This window comes from Halyomorpha halys, unplaced genomic scaffold (assembly GCF_000696795.3).
Source record: "Halyomorpha halys isolate HHAL.00 unplaced genomic scaffold, Hhal_1.1 Scaffold51.1, whole genome shotgun sequence".
Taxonomy (NCBI): Eukaryota; Metazoa; Arthropoda; class Insecta; order Hemiptera; family Pentatomidae; genus Halyomorpha; species Halyomorpha halys.
Window position 1 is genome coordinate 1,954,665 of NW_027108122.1, and position 18,753 is coordinate 1,973,417.

General features: G+C 30.8%; 1 protein-coding gene across 1 annotated transcript in view; it reads left to right on the forward strand.

Annotated features, from left to right (window-relative positions):
* tyn (trynity) overlaps positions 1–18,753 on the forward strand; it is an 85,181-nt gene that overhangs the window by 63,096 nt on the left and 3,332 nt on the right. The window contains exons 3-9 of the mRNA XM_014437167.2: positions 14,263–14,395; positions 17,349–17,485; positions 17,570–17,691; positions 17,844–17,988; positions 18,073–18,185; positions 18,263–18,488; positions 18,566–18,688. Coding sequence (XP_014292653.1) covers positions 14,263–14,395; positions 17,349–17,485; positions 17,570–17,691; positions 17,844–17,988; positions 18,073–18,185; positions 18,263–18,488; positions 18,566–18,688 — 999 coding nt within the window. The remainder of the gene's footprint in view (positions 1–14,262; positions 14,396–17,348; positions 17,486–17,569; positions 17,692–17,843; positions 17,989–18,072; positions 18,186–18,262; positions 18,489–18,565; positions 18,689–18,753) is intronic.

The following is an 18,753-nucleotide window of genomic DNA, read 5'->3' on the forward strand; positions in this document are numbered from 1 at the left end:
AAAAATTTTAGTTAACAATCCATATAAAATCCGGTGGATTTAAAGCAGATGATGAACATTTGAGATGTTTGATTGTAAGCTAACAAAATTAAAACTTTTACAAATTTAAAGTGCTGACTTATTACAAAGTTTCACGTACAAATAGGAGTCATAACTTAATAATACCAACATCTTTCTTTTAAGAAAACAAATTTCCTAAAGAAACTTTCAACAATTAATGACATCAGTTTGAAAATAGAACCGATTCATATAAAAATTTAGCAACTATGTTTTACGACCGAATGCCTTATTTACGTAAATAAGTGATGTAATTAAACGGACTTGGGGAGGCAGGTTCACAACTTTCAATTATTTTGTTTATAATGACAATATATGGTATTTATTTAAAGGTATATAGCACGGCCAAGGCTAAAAATCATTTACTTATTTTATAACATTCCGCATCTGCCCAAACATTAAGATGGCAACCAGAGGCAAAACATGTTTAGCTCTTTTTTTAAATATTCTGTAAAAAAAAAAAAAAAAAAAAAAATAAAGAAAGGAAAATATGCTAAATACAATCCTAAGTTTTTAATCAATAAACTAAATTCAGTTCAAGTTTGCCTAGTCATTCAAAAATCCACTCTGTTGTTTTAATTTAGGCGAACAAATAAAAGCTATGAATATATTTTTTGCCTTTGCCTTTGCCTGGCAGAGATATTAAATATGAAATGCTTTAATTAATAGTATTGTAATTTTCTCAAAAAATCAAGCTGTCCACTTAAAGCCACATATCATATTCAAGTCCATGGTTACAGTTAACAGTAGATTTTTAAAAAAATTCCCGTAAGTAGGACAATAATCAAGAGGTAAAAAAAATATTCCATACACCCACAGTACTAATTTCTTTCCATATTAAGATTTTTGTATATTTTCCATAAACTGGGAAGTTGCTACGAAAACTATGGTTAAGGATAATGCAGGTATAATCAAATTAAAAAGAAAATAATATAGGTAAAAAACTGGTGGTCAAAAGTGGTGTAGTTCCACAATGCTTATAGCGAGCCACATCAGTTTGCTACACACAACTAAATTTGCTTGAGCACCATTAAACAACAAAGTAATTTGTTGTCCTACACTTAATACAGTGGCCAAGTAACTCGATGCAGGTTACAATCAATTGAACCCACGAGCGATAAAGATTCAAGATTTCAGTAAAATTGGGTTTTATAAGCTATATTTTTTTAAAACAAATTATTTTGCAAAATGAACTCATGGCACAGTGTTTCTTTATATCATAATTAGATAAGGATAGAACCATGGGTTTTGTATTAAAATGAAAAAAAAATGCTGGAACTTAAATATTAGATTATAATATTAAATTTTGGAATTGTAATTATTATTTAAAACGCCATAAAATATCACTATTATGTTAAATTTAATAAAAAATGAATTTTTATTTTCATGTTATATCTCAAAGATTTCTACTGCATAACCACTGTTAAAGAATTTATTTGAAGATTTCCAACAAGTAGTAAATTCGTTGCATTCATTACTTCTATAATTTACTGGAAAGGTTGTAAGGAAAAGATATTCCCCTGAATGACATGTCCTTTCAACACCTTGACGAACCAATTTCACAATGTCCAATCGCGTAACGATGTTCCAAGGAATTTTAATTAGGTTCCTATGATGAAAATTACATTTCGTGTTTGATCAGTGATACAATGCACGCGTATTTATGGACATCAGTCGCTGAAATGAAAACGAAAGTTTCTTCCACAAGTGAGAGAGGATTCTGTAGATGAGGAAGAAGAAGGACATGCAGATAAATAGAAGAAAGTCGAAAGGAAAATCTTTAATCAATTCCTGTTTTAATGGTTGATTGTTTCATTAAGGACATTAAGGTCGATAAGTTATTGTTCATGGCTCAAGTAGAAAGCGTGGGTGAAATGTAGGCTATGCTCTCAATAGCTTGGTTCTCTTTCAAGCAAATAACGGTTAACGAATAAATTCAAAAGGATACGATAAATCTTTGGACTCTTAGGTACGATCATGGGATCCCGAATACATTTTTGTTTCTTTCCTAAGAGTGTTACTAGATAATGACTTTTTCACGAAGCAATAATTGTCATAGACCTTAATTGTAAATGAGTCATACCAATAGTTAAGCGGTCTGCATTGTCCCAGTCTGCCCAAATCGGCTAGTCGGTGATCGCCAAATGTCCAATGTGAAAAAAATAAAATAAAAATTCATTTTTTGTCATATACCAGTTGCTCTGCGGCAAACTGTGAATATATCGATTATAGATCACTAGCCGTTGTTAAGTCCTTTGTTTGGCACTACTTGATGTGACCACTTCAAAGCTAGAGTTCTTTGTTCTTACAACAGTTTGAACTTTTATGTTATATATACCTTAACACATAAAACTGTAAAAATATTTTATTTGTTTCCACCCATAATCAATAGATTTAGTCGATATTCTATAGAGGGTTTTTGGAACCTTTTCTGTCATTTCCAAAATTTTCCTATGCGATTCCTTAGTCTGTCAAATCCACTCAAGACTCCATAGACATTTCAAAGCATATCTACCTTAACAATACATTTTTCCTATAGATTTCTTAACACAGAACGTGGTTGTGTAGTGTAGTTTTTTAGCGGAATCAGGTAGTAATAAATGGGGCATTTATCTGACACATCATTTTACTAAATTCAAAAATTAAGGTAATTTAACGTTCTTCTATTATTAATTCTAAAATCTGGCTTGGAAACGGAAAGAAAAAAAATATAAATAGTTAAAATCAGGAAAAATGTATAAGAAAATATTTGTTTAAATTAATGTATAAAACTAAATCGATGTTATATTCATTCTTGAATCGGAAGAATGATAAAAATAAATCAAAGTTTCGTATCAGCTATGGAAAACCCATATCAACATCACAGTCCTCATCTTTATTGTTTAATTTTCCTCTTTCTCTTATAGCAGTAATACTTTAATTTTTCCATTTTTGTTTTATACCCTAAGTAGGAGGAAGTTTGGAAAATTAGGTTTTCAGGTAGGTAATGTTTAAACATGTTTGCGAGAGGGTCGTAAGGGGGTTCTTTATATGTAAGTAAACTTAATGTCTGAAAAAAATCCTAACTTTACAGCTTACAGAGACCGGTTTGGTTTCAGATTATACAAAAAATAATCTATTTAATAAAGTTATAGAGTAATATTTATCGAAAAATTAGTTCTTAATGGCTAAAATTAGCAAAAATCGAAAAAGATCATAAAACTGATTTTTTTCACCTCAGATAATTTAGGTCACGAAAAAAATTTTTGAATTTTTTTAAATCTATGTATTTATAAACTATATTATTGTTGGTTTTTTGTTTCTTTCAATTTGAAGAGAAACCTGTCTCTTTAAATCCAAAATAGTCTGAGAAACAAATTTTTCAGTTGTCTTTTTCACTTGCCTTAGGAGTACTCAAATGAGCAACGCAGTGTGTTAGAGTTCCAAACGCTGGATTATGAATAAATCAGCTATAAATAGTCGAATTAATTTCACAAGGGGCCCACGGGGAACACATATTCACCTACACTATAATGTGCAGTGGTTTACACCCTATTCAAATTAAATATTAAATAAATCTTTATACATTAAGTTCAAATTATCTAATGAATAAAATAAACTAGCACAAAATCATTAAAACTGTACGATAACTCAAGTCCAACCAAAACATTATATCGTTATGCTAACCTACTAATATAAGAGAAATACGTTCCCTCTAAACTACTTTTTACTACAGTAATAAAATAAAAATAAAAATAGAATGTTATTTGGAATAATACTAAAAGGCAAACCGTTGAAGTATATTGCCCGGTAATAAGGCCATTCTCCACCACACGGGAGAGACTTATACGGGCAGGTGAGGGTATACGGGCTCAGTCGATACTATGCCTTGTCCTATTTCATATATTCACACTTCTACGTGAATGTATCAACTGACAATATATATTACACATACCTTTGTAAGTGCATTTATGTACATACAGATATACTTCATAACTACTATCGCCATAAATATGATATGGAAGGTACATGAGTAATGTATGTAGTTATTTATGTTTCTTCATTCTGAATCTTTTTTTATTTATTCATTGATATTTTAATCGGTTAATTTATTAACTTTCCATATCTATTTTAGTTTGTTTGTGTACAAACGTGAAACTTTGACATTTTATTACGTTTTTATTTGTTTCTTCATTTATTTAAGTTTTTAAAAGATTTCCCATTTGTAAAGGATCATTGGAAAAGAAAAAAGTAATATAGATGAGTGTGAATTAATAAAATTAAAGAAAAAAACAATTATACAGAATATATAATTAATTATTAATTAATTATAGAAACAAACAGTAATAGGCTCATTATACTTCTTTATCACCAGATAAAGTGGGCCTTTTATGGTTTTTATGTACAATAACAGTTACATATAATAATTGATAATCTCTTGAAAAAACACCCCTAACTATTTAAAAAGTTTTTAATAATATAACAATTATAAATAATAAAGATAATTGATTTAACTTTAAATAAATAAAAATAAGCTTAGTTATATTTGAAAAAATACAAAATACACACTGATATTTAATGAATTAATAAAATAAAATTTGTAATAAAATTTAGTGATTATAATAATACTATATTGTAATAAATAGGAATAATGAAAAGGAAAACTAAATCAATACATACTTACATTATATCTTGTAATAGATTGATAACTATGCTGTTTTTGTATCTACCCAGTAATTGGGCAGCATTGGTACCTAATAAACTATTTCTCTTTTTTTTTATTTTATTGATGGAAGAAACTATTAACTACCAGATATACATATACCTACCTATACGTATGTATTCAATTAATTATTTCTTTAGGGGGGTACAAAAAAAAAATATTTCATTGACACTCCGTTTCGTAGTTGTACATACACGAGGACCGTTACAGCTTACAGAACCCAGTCATAACCTGGAGATCTTGACCGATTTACTAACCTTGAAAAGAGAAGAGACTAGCAGGCTGCGAATTGTTGAATAGATCCAAAAAGAACAAATTACTTATTAATAAAAATCACTGAACCATGTAATGTAAATCACCATATTAATTCATGAAGCGTCAGGCTTGGGTCATAATCTCCAAATTATTTATGCTCGCTCCTCTAGGTTATAAATGTCTTTAAAAAATTCCATACTAGCAAGGGCGTAGTTAGTATCAAAACTAGGGGGGCAAGCCATGGTCGTTCAGGTTGTGACATTTCAGCACGGAAAGGGCGAATGAAACCAAAATTTAAATATAATTATAGCAGCTGTAATAGTTATCACAATTAATTCCTTGAGAAAACAATTCATTTTATTTAATTAATACATTCTTTCATTTCTGGGGAGACGAAAAGCTACCCTCAGCTGCAACCTTGCTGGGTACGCCACTGTTTATATAATAGTAGTACAAATTAAATATATAATACCTGAATCAGTCTCTCGTCCCTGATTACCACCTTTTGTACCAAAAACAAGATTATTTACAACCTCTAATAAATCTTTAGATGGTAATTTTAACTAAAAACTAAAAGTAAGGAAGTAAAATAAAAATAAAACCCTATAAATACTTCAAATGGTACCAAAACAATGTTCCAATTTTTTATACAAGGTTCATTCCTCTATTAGCGACGAATTGTTGTGTCTTTATGTTGTGTAAAAGGAGATTGTAAACTTTGTAAATAAAATTATATTCTACAATGGTTTGATTATCCTATGTAAGAGAGGCAGGAAAATTATAAAAAATATAATTCTTGTCTTGTTCTGCATTTTGATCTAACAATGGCACGAAGCGATAATAAACAAACTATTAAAAAGAAAATAATAAGGAAATAAAGAAACGTTGATTAAGCAATAAACATAGACTGGATGGCCTCCCCCTCATCGAGGAGATGGACAGAAATAACCATGATAATGTAGCGAGCTTCAGGTTCCAAGGGTCGTTGGGGGCGTAAATTCAAGCTAACTCCTCTCATTCTTATTATAACCTTCCTTATTAGATTTGGTCGTAAAGGATTTAATGACTTTTTACGACCTTGTCCTGTATAAAGGCAGGGGCTAAGGTTAAAGCCGTAACTATAAGTGATCGAGTCTCCAGCTACGGCTACACGCGTATCAGCCAACATCATTCCATAATAAATACATTTCAGCCATATCTAAATAGTACTCAAACACTCCTTATAATAAATAATTATGTGTATTTCCTTCGAAAGCTCGTGAGAAAGTTTCAAAGGCGGTGTTTTTCACAAAAAGTTAACCATGTAAATGATAACTCGAATTACAGTTCTGAGCGAGGACCGGTCCCCATTAGCCAGGCCAACTGGTTTTAAAATACTAAACTATTTATAAGTATAAATTTAAATTACACCTGACCCACACGCAAGAAGATGACGCCATGAAGTTGAAGAACGCCGAAGGCGCCCAACGACACCAAATCAATTCAACGATATCACTTCCATAGGAAGCGACACGGCCTCTCCGAAGAAGTTGGAAAATATCTTAGGTGATTTGAACAAACATCAGCCCGGTAAGTGGAGAGTAAAGCTTCCTTACTATTTCTAGCTTTGTTTTCTCTCTTTTTGCTTCCGCATGACACAAGGAAGGAAAGCCTCCTTCATGGAGAAAATGAAAAATAATTTCGTCCTGGGGATCAAAAATTTTCACTCCCATTTTACATTTTGAACATCCAGGAACAAATTTGTGTTTGACTACAATTGAACCGTTTAACAATTCTGATGAAAGTTCGGAAGATTTTGCGGGATGGTATCTAGTTGGTCCATATCGCTTACAACCGAAACTTGGCACATATATGTTTTGAAAAAATAAAAATTTAAAATCAATATAGAACCAACGAGTTATTAACTCGTACAATATTTGAAAAGTTTATACAAATCGGATCAACTGTTCGAGTATCAAGCACAAATTTGACTACAGACCGACAAGTAGCCGTCAGTATATGATATGCATGCTACATCAAGACAATATAATGTAATGAAGACAGTACATTAAAATGTCTTAATAGTTTTATAATACAGTATAAAATGTACCATGCGAATGAAAATCTTCGATTCAGAGAACATACTTTTTTTTTTATTTGAAGCTTTGATAGTCAGAAAGCATAAATGCATTCCAAGTACATAGTTGGCTCAGTTTTCTTTTACTTCATACTCATTTTATTTTTTGAAAATTGTGCTTTCTTGAATTTATCATTTTTTTCTAGATTTCTATTTTGTAGATAATTAACTATATTTCAAGGTGTATAATTTGTACATACTAAATTTGAAATATAGGCCTGGAATTAACTTTTTCGTAAGGATAAGCGAATTTAGAGGATACAATTTAAACAAGACCATATTTAAATTACTCCCTATCTTACCATATGGGACGATAGATTTTAGCTAAATAGGTGTGCCAAAGCAAATACGTTTGTGAATGCATCAGCGAAAATAATGGGTGGAATTTGATGAATTCAATATTGGACCATCCAGGTACCATCACGCACAATAAATTTAATCAAAATCATATTTACGGCCGTAGGTGTTATAGACATAAACTTGATAGCAGACTGGCAGGTTGGCTGACACAATTTGTTCCTTGACATCTAAAACATAAAATGTAAGTGAAAACTTGTTTACTTATTTCATGAAATCAATACGTCTATACTTCCGGTAGTGATGAACGAAGAGAAAAAAATGAATATGATACGATGGTTAGTAATTTATTATTTTCTCTTTGCAAGCCATTAAATATTGAGTCCTAGATATTAAACACATATCAAAACACCTCTTTACAAATTAGAATAGCAATACTTTTATTTACGACAAAGCAGTCGGAAAACTTCATTCTGACTACCTCATTCCAACAAGTTGGAAGCCTACTTTTCTTAGTATAAGCTGAGACCTCCCAGCTTTGTCCTTGATCAAGCGGGAATAGATATCGATGGCTGTCCCGAAACTTGACATGACAGATTGGTGATTACGGACGCCAGCCTCACAAACGACACAATCAGACGAAGCACTAACAGGATCACTATACAGATATTGTGTCAGCTGTCCGCAGAGGTAGCTTACCGTAACACTAACGGCACTGCCTCATGAATATGTAGGCTTCCCTTGGCAGATCAAGGCCTCTCCAGCTGACCGTATCCATCTACCTAGATGTCTTGGTCTGCGTGTGTTCCTCCTTTCATCGAAACGCTTTTAATTGCTCACTTCTCATAATTTATAGAGAAATCGCATTTTAAAAAACATTAACACAAAAGTAAATCTAACGATTGATCAAATTCAGAAAGAATTTTTTTTTTGGTTGAGGAATGACATAAAAGAAACATTAGGGGATCTAGACCGCACAGAGCCCCTTTGGTTTTGGGAAGGAGGATGTCGGAGGGTATGAGAAACAAGGAACATCCCAAAGGAGGGTGAAGGCATGGTGAGTCCGGGCTCCTAAACTATAAATTCGTCAGTAAAGTCGGTCTTTAAACAAAAAAAATTTCTTGAAAGCTGGAGTTCAAACCAAATGCTTTCTTTTTCCATTTTAATAAACACTTAATAAGTATAAGAAAGGATGGCTGGATGGTGACCGTTTGTCACCATACCGCTGATCGATTTCTGCAATGTACTTTTAAACCTTATACCTTGCCAAATATGCTGAAACGTATTATTTTCTTTTTTTTTTTTTATTTAAAGGAAAAATTTAGTTGTGGGTTTATGTACAAACCAGTATTTTTCAAATTGATATATTTAAGATCTTTTCAGAAAAGATTAATATATTTTACAATATCACATAATCTCAAATTTCTAAGTCTCTCAGCATTCCTTTATTGCTTAGATGTAAGAGGTCATTACAGTCATTAAGAAAATAATGAAACGATTGCCTTCATACAACTATACTTTCTTTTAATTGAAACTTATGATAATAAATTATATTTACGTATATTCTGTGTTTAAGAAATATATGAAATATGTTTTTATAATGGAGGAATAGAATGCACAAGGACATGAGACTAGAACGGTACCTGCCATAAATAAGAAGTGACCATTGTAAAGAAAGGTAGCCAGTTAATCCTTATTACCTCTTCAACCCGTTATCCATTTCTCCTGTCTCTTCGTCTTCTGCCTTTTTTTCCATTCCTTCTTCTTTTCTATTGTCTATTTCTTTTCTACGTCTTCCTTTTCATTCCCGCCCTCTTCCCTTTCCTTCTCTTCACAGTCGTTATTCACTTAATCGGCTGGCCGCCATGAAATCGGACAAGTCCAATGGGAAGCCGTTGCGGTTCGTCGCAGAATACCCCGGTCTTTGTTGCCCAACTCAAAAGGACTTATACATCGGAATCCATTTGTAGCAAGCTGCATACCGTTTGTAAGTTAATTCGATCGAGCCTGGGCTTGCAATCTTTTTTATTGGTCAAAACAAGACGTGATTTCTGTGTTTTTTGTTGTACTTTTTTTATTTATTGACAGCACTCTTGATCCTATAGTCCAACTACAGATTGATAAATTGTCAATGATGGTTTTGCTTAAATTAATAATAACAACACAATAACTCTTAATGTTCCGATAAAATTGAAATATGTTATCAATAACTTGGTCCAAAATTATACACTATAAATATCACTTTGTATAAATTTAAATAATTATGTTAAAAAAGCTATTGCTCCATCACCATTCACTATTACTTATACCTATTAACGTTATTAAACGTATTTTTTTTTTTTTTTTTTTTTTTTTTTTTTTTTTTTTAGTAATTTCGGATAGTTAATGGTTTGCTCATGATTATATATATATATATATATATATATATTTATATATATATATATAAACGTAATAATAACAACAGTTATTCTTAAATTAGGCAAAATATACTAAAATCACCGCAAAAAAAATAAATAGATAGCTAGACTAAGTAATATTATAATAAGTTCTCAGTAAAGAAAAAAAAATGAAGTTAAGTAAAAGTAAAAATCATCGGAGCACATTCTTACGATATAGAATATTTACATCCTGCTTGGGGAGCACCGAAACGAGTTTTGCATTGCTCTCCCAATATGTAGAAGGCAAAAATAGGCTCCAAGAGATCCCAACGCTTCTTTCTCAACCGCACCATTGATATTGAACAGTAGGAGACAATAAAGCTCCAGATGCTCCCGAATTGAGTGGAGAAATAATTGAGTGGAGAAGCTGCCCATTGCCAGAACTCCGATAGAACTTGATTACATATATTTTTGATATATATTTATAGATTATATATGATAGATTTATTGATTATATTTTTTTCAATTTTATTTAGTAATCCATAATAAAAGGGCGAGGGGGATTTTATCGCCAAAAAGGTCAATCCGAATGATGCTAACCCTGAAATTTGTTTTCCTCAGAAAAAGTTTCGTTTATTTGTAAAATAAAGCCAAAAGTAAATTTTTTATTACTTAAATATATACAGGTTATTGTACCTACGTGTCTCCGACTATTTTCTAAAACCAAGGAATATTGAGAATATGGAAAAAAGAGAGTAAATGTTTTGAGAGGTAATTAAAACAAATGGGAAAACTAATCAGGTGTTCCAATCTGTGGTGACTAGATGTTCACAGAGAAGGTTCCGAATGTTCATCCATTGGGTACAGCTGTTTTTCGGTTAAATGGTCTTGCCACAATTATAAGATCTTCAGTTTTCTCTTGTTTTTTTTTTATTTCAGCACTTCTCAAATGGTTTAGGCCATCGTAGAAAAAGTAAATGATAATTACTTGCACCAAAGTCGCGTTAGAAAATTTTAAAATTATAAATTAACTAAAGTATTCATTTAATTTTGTCATTTTCCTCACATAGAGTGAATAAAACTTGTTGATAGTAGTTATATTGCTTTTAATTTAACAAATTTAATTCTCAGCTACAATAGACGTACAAAGGGTAAATAATTGTTTTCAGAAACATTTTTATAAACATCGATAAGGTTGTTCATGGCAACAATAAATAAATTTGAAGAAACCAACTCTAATTGAATATAATGAAGCGTAATAACACAAACCGCTATAATATTTACGAATTACATACGTGATACAGTTAAAAGTCCTTTTCTTTTGTTAAATGTTTCTGTAATAAATAAATTCGTATCTCTTAAAATTAATAATTCAGTTACATTCTTCTAGCTTCAAGGAATCACATTGAATTTATTTAAACACTCATATTAAATAATTAAATTACCCATTTCTTACCAGAACATACATAGAACATCATTCTATACATGATGTAATCAAATAAGAGGATAAAATGATGACGCAGACATTGGGCTAGGACTCAACCTTGGAAGAACGGTTTGCTAAATGCCACGACGAAGAGCTGGACTAGGGGCGACTAAAAAAAAAATTCTCTAAGCGAGGGAGATGTGGAAGGTTCACATGGAGGATGGTGAAGAAGAGGAACCAAGAAAGGCGGAGAATGAGGCGTGGATGATCGATAAAAATGAGGATAAAAGATGACGGTCCCAAGCCAGGAGAATCACAAAGGAGAGATATTTCCTCAGGCCACGGCCTCTTCCTATGTGCCTTATCCTAGCTGTTCAATTTGAGCAAATGGCCAATATTTAAATAGGCACCAGCGATTTTAGCTAGAGAAATGAAAATTGTTATTTTCTTCATAGAATTGTGTTATATAGCCGAATAATTTGTTGTTTTCATTGTATGATCCAAAATAATAATGAAAGCCTGTTACTCAGCAGATTGAAGTTATTATATTTTTATTTACAAGATAAACTCTTTTATATTACTTTTTATTCATAAATACATATATGGCGTAACAATCCATCAGTGAATCAAGGCCTCCTAAAGCTTCCGTTATCGAGTACAACAGCAACCCAATCACCTTTATTTAGTAAGTTTCTTACATATGTGCCGATACTGTAAAGCCAGCTGAGGTTGATACTCCTTAGTCTTCTCGTTCGATGAAGCACCTCGATCTAGCCAATTTATTTGGTATTTCACTATTGTCTACTCTTCCGACATGTCCTACAAATCTCAACTCTCTTACCTTCATTAAATTTTAAATGAAATATAAATTTTATTATTTGTCAGGATACTTTCATGGTCAACAAAGAAGTAATATTCAGCTTGTTATTAGACATTAACAGAAAATTTAGTTCCCAATTAAGCTAACAATAAAGATTGGTAATACTAATTATTCCGATCAGAGGTTAGAAAAGTTGATTTTCGATGTCATAAACCGTCAATGTAATAAAAATTAAATGTATATGTAATAAAACCCGCCTGCATGTCTCATGACAATGCGGGCAGTGTATAAACCCTGTCCCGTTTGCATTTTTAGGTTATATCGATAGATAATTAATTATTAAAGCTTTAATAATTGTATCAATTACCTAAAAAATTGAGGCGGCATTAATAAATGATAATTTTAAGGTTAAATAAATATTACGTTGAGAAGGGTTGAGGAAAGGAATAGAAAAAGAGAGAGAGAGAGTGGAAGGGGATGATTAAAACCAAAATCAGGAGTTATTTGATAAAAAATTATACCATTTCCCCAAAAACAAATTTATGTTTTGTTATTATAAGTAATGAGACAACTAGAACTTCCATGATTAAATTAATATTTAATGATTTAATAATATACTCTAAGTCATTTTCCCTTTTCTTGAAGAAAAATTAATTTTTAAACAAAAGAATATTTGATAATTTCATGAAATTATTCGAAGATAACAGTTGAAAAATAATACACATCTCCAAACTAATGTCAAGGATGAATTAGTAGGCAGATAATATTAGCAATAAAATGAAAACTTTGGATGAGTAACCCATAGCCATTGAGGCCAATCTATGTCTTAGTGTTCATTTAGTTGTTCTATTAAAGAAGGAACCTGTTTTTTTATCCATGTTATTTTTATCCTCACTTATAAGTTAGAAATAACTAAAGGTAATTAGTTAGCAAAACCTTAAAACAGTATTGAGTACTTATAAAACTATGTAGATTAATTTAATTGTTTTTTATAAAACCATTCTTATTTAATATAACTCGATACAGAGTATCCAATTTCCAATTTATAGTATATTTCTTATTATTAAGCTACCCATGAAATAGCTATAAACTATTAAAGGTAATGATTAGTTAATGTTCCTTTTAAAGAAAAATCATAGAGAGAAAAGGCATACTTAGAAATTGAAGACTATATCAAAGTTGAAGTTGCTATATCAAATCGGAAACAATTGCCTATTGTCTGGTTCTTATATGACCTCAATGTTTTTTTCTTTGTTTACAACGCGTGATTTATAAGCAGGAAAAAAAAAAAACCAACTACAGCACAATTTATGTCGTTATTTTCCACTTAAGTGGTGGCTTTGTGTTCACAACATGAGCTACAATGGGTGATCTAAATTGGAAGTGTCAGGTCAAATTTACGTGCACAGGTTGTCGAATGAATAAAACTCAATTCTTTCACTTTCTCTAAATTAAATGAGGATATTAAAATTGGTTAAAAATACTTTTGACTGAGTACTTAATTAAATTGAAAATTCTATTACCAAACGTCATGAACCAAAATATAATTTATAAGTTTTTTCAGTTACCATTTTAGGAACAAGAGCCTCAATTACTATTTTATTTTTAAACATTTAAAAAATAATTATATACTGAATGTTTTAAGGGAATTTATATTGGCATTTATTTCATAAAATAAATAAAAGTGTTACCCTATTATTTATAGGGAAAATTATAATCTTTTTAAATATGGATTATTTTATTTTAGCTTTATGTTCTTACTTCCTAACGATTTTAAGGTTATATTGAAATTAAAGTTAATTTTGTCCGTTTTATTTTTATGAAAAATTTACAACGTTTAACTTATTTCACAAGAAAAATATGAGGAGTTTTATATCAAAAGGGGAGGTTAGCTGCCTTCACCCCCTAGAAGTGACCAATAATTATTAATTTAATAAAAAAAAATGTTTCAAACAAATACTAATTGTAATAGCTAATAAAGCACTGTAAAATTATATATAATTTTCTTAAAATTTTAGTTTCATTCGCCCTTTCAATTCTTCCATCCCCTCTCCCCTAGTTTTGATTCTGGATATGCTCTTGAATATATGTTATATCAGCAATAAATATGAATGCAGTATAGAGTATCAAGAAAAAATATATTAGATATTTACAAGCGGTATACCTATTTATATATTATAGATATAATATTTGATATTTTGCCTGTTCCAGGACGAGTGGCGTTCGAGAAGTTGACGGAACTCGACTACCGAGGAAACACTTACTACACCATCAAGAACCTCTCACTATATGAATGTCAAGGTTGGTGCAGAGAGGAGCCAGACTGCCAGGCAGCATCGTATAGGTATTCTTCAATAGACTGTTTATTTATTTATTTTTTTTTTTTTATATTCCCAGAAACGATAATGTTAAATAATAAAAACAACGGATACAATATGTATGTACATACAACACTGATCATTTAATGATATTCTGTATGAATTCCATCAATAAAAGAAAAAAATCATCATTATCTATATAATGTTTAGTATTGCTCTGATAATGATGATAAAGAAATTATTACAATAGTTGCAATTATCCGACCCTCTAAACCGCTATGAGGAAGTCAACCCCGCGATTAAGGAAGTAAAGTCAAGATTTTAAAAAATGGGCAAAGAGCAGGTAGGAACGCTGGATGTTTTGCCACAGGGATCATTAAACTGGTTGATGAGTGGCTTGAGAAAAAAGTAAATTACCGACAACAGAAGAACCTTTGGATACGGGCCAATGGGCACTATCAGCCTTTGAGGAATCAGCTTGGCCCCTCGGCAGGTTCTTCTGGTAACCAAGGTGGCACTACCTGGCAGATGATTGTGGGCATTATTTCGTCTTATCTTATTGTATAAATAAACTAAAAAGGAATCCTGTCCTGTCCACTTTTGCGGGCACGATATCAAAAAATCAAATAATATCAAGAAATTAAATTGAAACATAGTTCAGGTAAATTACGATCTCCTCTGTCAAAATATATTTTTTTCTTATTATAATGATATAGTTTGTATACCAGAATAACAGAAAGCAAAATTTTAAATGAGGCAAAATGAACAAAATCGGGATAAGTATGAATTATTAAACGTATATAGTGGAGTTGAGTATTTGCAGGAGTGGTTGGTACATTGGTGGTATTTGAGCGCCTTGTCTTAAAACCACCAGTGTACTCTCTCACATCAGACATATCATGACTCGAAAGAAAGTAGGATTGTTTTCTCTATTGCTGTGAGTACTAGATTTTCTCATCAGGGTTCATACTCATTGGCAAAAAAAAGATAAATGTACTAATTTTCTTATTTATCAGACTGCTTTGTTCGTATAGCTATCGTTGGTTTTTAAATTTCCTTTTAAACAATGAAATAAACCAATAACTATTTGCTTGGCCTCAAATACCCATTGGACCCTCTGGGGTTATTATTATTAAGAAGCTGTCCTCTTTTAAATAATTGTTTTAAATAATAAAATTAGTGAGCGATACCTAGAATGCTGCTAACGTAACGTTTAATACGTTTTTATTAAAAAGAATAACCGTACATCAGTATTTTACGTAAGGTTGAACGAACATAAGTTTTGTTCCAGCAACGAATCCTGAACTTACAAGCAACTAGTTCAGAATAATTCCACAGCGTGTCCTTGAACGATACCCAGTGCATATCGTTAAATAACTTAAAACAGTTCTTGCTCAAACCCAGGAACTATTTTTTTAATTTCAAATCTTTAATATAAATATCCTATTAATAAGGAGGCTAGAAGCAATCGGTTCACCGAATATCAAACATAAATAAGTATGTTATTTGGTAGTATAATCAATAAATATAATAAAATCAACAGCATTAAATTGATTGTAGATTTTCAATTATTCTATTCAACTTAATATAATAACAATATAAAGTCATTTGAAGTATGTAAAAAAAATGTTATCTCCACATCTGTTCAAACGATGTGACGGAGATTGATGTCACCTTAATGAGAACGTTAATTTCAGTTAGTAAATTACGATATTTATAAACTCGAACTATGGGAATAAAACATTGACAGAACTTACCCAAGATGTCAAAGAAATGAGTAAAGAATATCCACAAAGCATATTACCGAATCGAACCCGATTTTTTTCACAGATCAAAACTGAAAAAACACTGAAGCCAACCTACGAACCTCAAAATTTAGAAGATTCTTTATCTCATTTTATTTATTTTATAAATGATTTCTCATAAAATAAATCATTAAACTATATAATTAAAGGGAAACTAATAATGCAATTCATTATAAACTAATAAATTTACTTTAAATACATAACAAGCGATATTAAAAATCGAATACTTTTTTCCCAGAGCAAGTTAAGTTTAATTATTAACAATATCTTATTATTATTTTTTTTTTTGTAAATATATAAACTAATTATTTAATAGCTAGTAAATAATATTTGATCCAAAACTGCGCTCAAACAATACTATTGCCAGCTAAATTGGCTCAAGAAGTCAGATAACAGATGGCTCAATACTGCATTTAAAACTACTTTGTAACTTCATAAATTTTCTGATTCCTCTATAAAAATAACTCTGAATATGTAATGCTGCTATCATTGAACATTTATAGGTATCTGATAGTAGAAATCTACCAAATGATTTTCGTTTTATTCCACTTAATGTTATACATAAAAAGATTTTGTTTATTTGAGAATATTATTATTATACCAACAGTTATCACATTTAACTGCACTATAAAAACTTCATATCCCTCAGTCAATTTAATCAAATACATACAATGTAGATGGTTTTGAACACTGGCTGTAATCACTATCAATAATAGTATGTAATTTTCAATAAACCCATTTAATATAATTTTGTTGGTTGCTATTCATTGTTTGGAAAAATACTTGTGTAAATTCTTATAACTGTAATACACGATGTGTTGGTTTGTTAAATGTGTAATTATAGAGTAAAACCATTAATCACTTCCTTAAATCCCAATCTTGTGATGAGAAGTGAAATGTACATATTAACATACTGATTACTTAAACTAAAATTGTTTAGTTGCTGAACTAAGAAATCATTTATACTCATTGTTTTATTCTTTAGAGACAAAGTCCCAGATTAAATCTCATTTTTCAATTTCAATTCATAAAGAAAAAGTCATTTTGATACAAAATACATTTGATTGCATCCTTCAGTTTAACTAAAAATTGGCAATGCGTTAAACAAAATATATTAATATCAACATTTATTTAGTTAAATAGGCAAAAGTTTTAGAAAAAAATTTTGTTTCAGTTTTGTTTTGAATCCTCTTACACCAGTTCAAGAAACGGTTTGTCAACTTCAAAATGAAACTACAGCTACGAATCCTGCTGCAACTCCACAGCGCTCTGTCAATTTGTATTATATGGTCAAACTTCAGATTCGATCAGGTAGTCATTAGTGATGAATCTCATAATGGAATACAAATAGTTGAAATTTTAAGTGGTATTACAATGAAATTGTGGTTATTTCAGACAATGTGTGCTTGAGGCCTTGGTCCTTCGAACGAGTTCCTAACAAAATGATCAGAGGTCTTGATAATGCTTTAATCTACACTTCAACTAAAGAAGCCTGTTTAGCTGCATGTCTTAATGAGGTTTGTTCTATTAATACTCATGATTTGTTCAAATGTGGCAAAATGTCATTTTTTTAAAAAATTATTATAACAAAACATACAATTTTGATAAGTTAAGGATAGTTTATTCTTAAATTGGATATTTAATTCTAATAAAGAATTCTGCATTACAGCACAGGTTCACATGTCGGTCAGTTGAATATAACTATGTCACACTACAGTGCCATTTGAGTGATTCCGACAGGCGCACTACTGGACAGTATGTTCAGTTTATTGATGCTCAAGGAGTTGATTACTTTGAAAATTTGTGTTTGAAAGGTAGTTGTTATGGATAAATTAAATTGAGAGTTGCTTATAATAAAAGAAATATTTCTCTATTTACAACAAAAATCATTATTTCAGCAAATCAAGCTTGCAAAGGTAACAAAATCTTTCAACCCCCTAGAATTGGCGTAGCTGATGATAAAGTCTCCCAGTATGTTTCTCTCCATTATTATGTTGACAAAGATCTGCAGGTCTGTACATTATTATTTTATTTGGATGCTCACAACAAATTGAAATAATATATTGTAATTGAAAATTAATACAACAGGTTACAAGTGAAGCTGCTTGCAAGCTGGCTTGTGAAATAGAAAATGAATTCCTGTGCCGTTCATTCCTCTACAAAGGACCTCCAATCGGCACTTCATATAACTGCCATCTTTACCACCTAGACCATAAGACTCTACCCGATGGTCCTAACACATATCTGAATGCTGAGAGACCACTTATCGATGATGGTCAACGAGTTGGGCTCTATTATGAAGACTTTTGTGAAAGTAAAACATTTATTTGCTTTATTAATTTTTATATTAAATAGTGAATTAGTAATAAATTGAAAATTTTAATTCCTCAGAGGCAACAGGACTTCCACATGATTCAACCCTCCCTGTAGTTTTCGATACAACTGATGATCCTTCAATTAACAATCTTACCAGGTCTGATGTAAACTGTGACAACAAGGGATATTGCTATGATGGTAAGAATTTTATTATTTTACCAAGAAAAAAATTCAATTATATTTTAAATATTGAAACAATACTT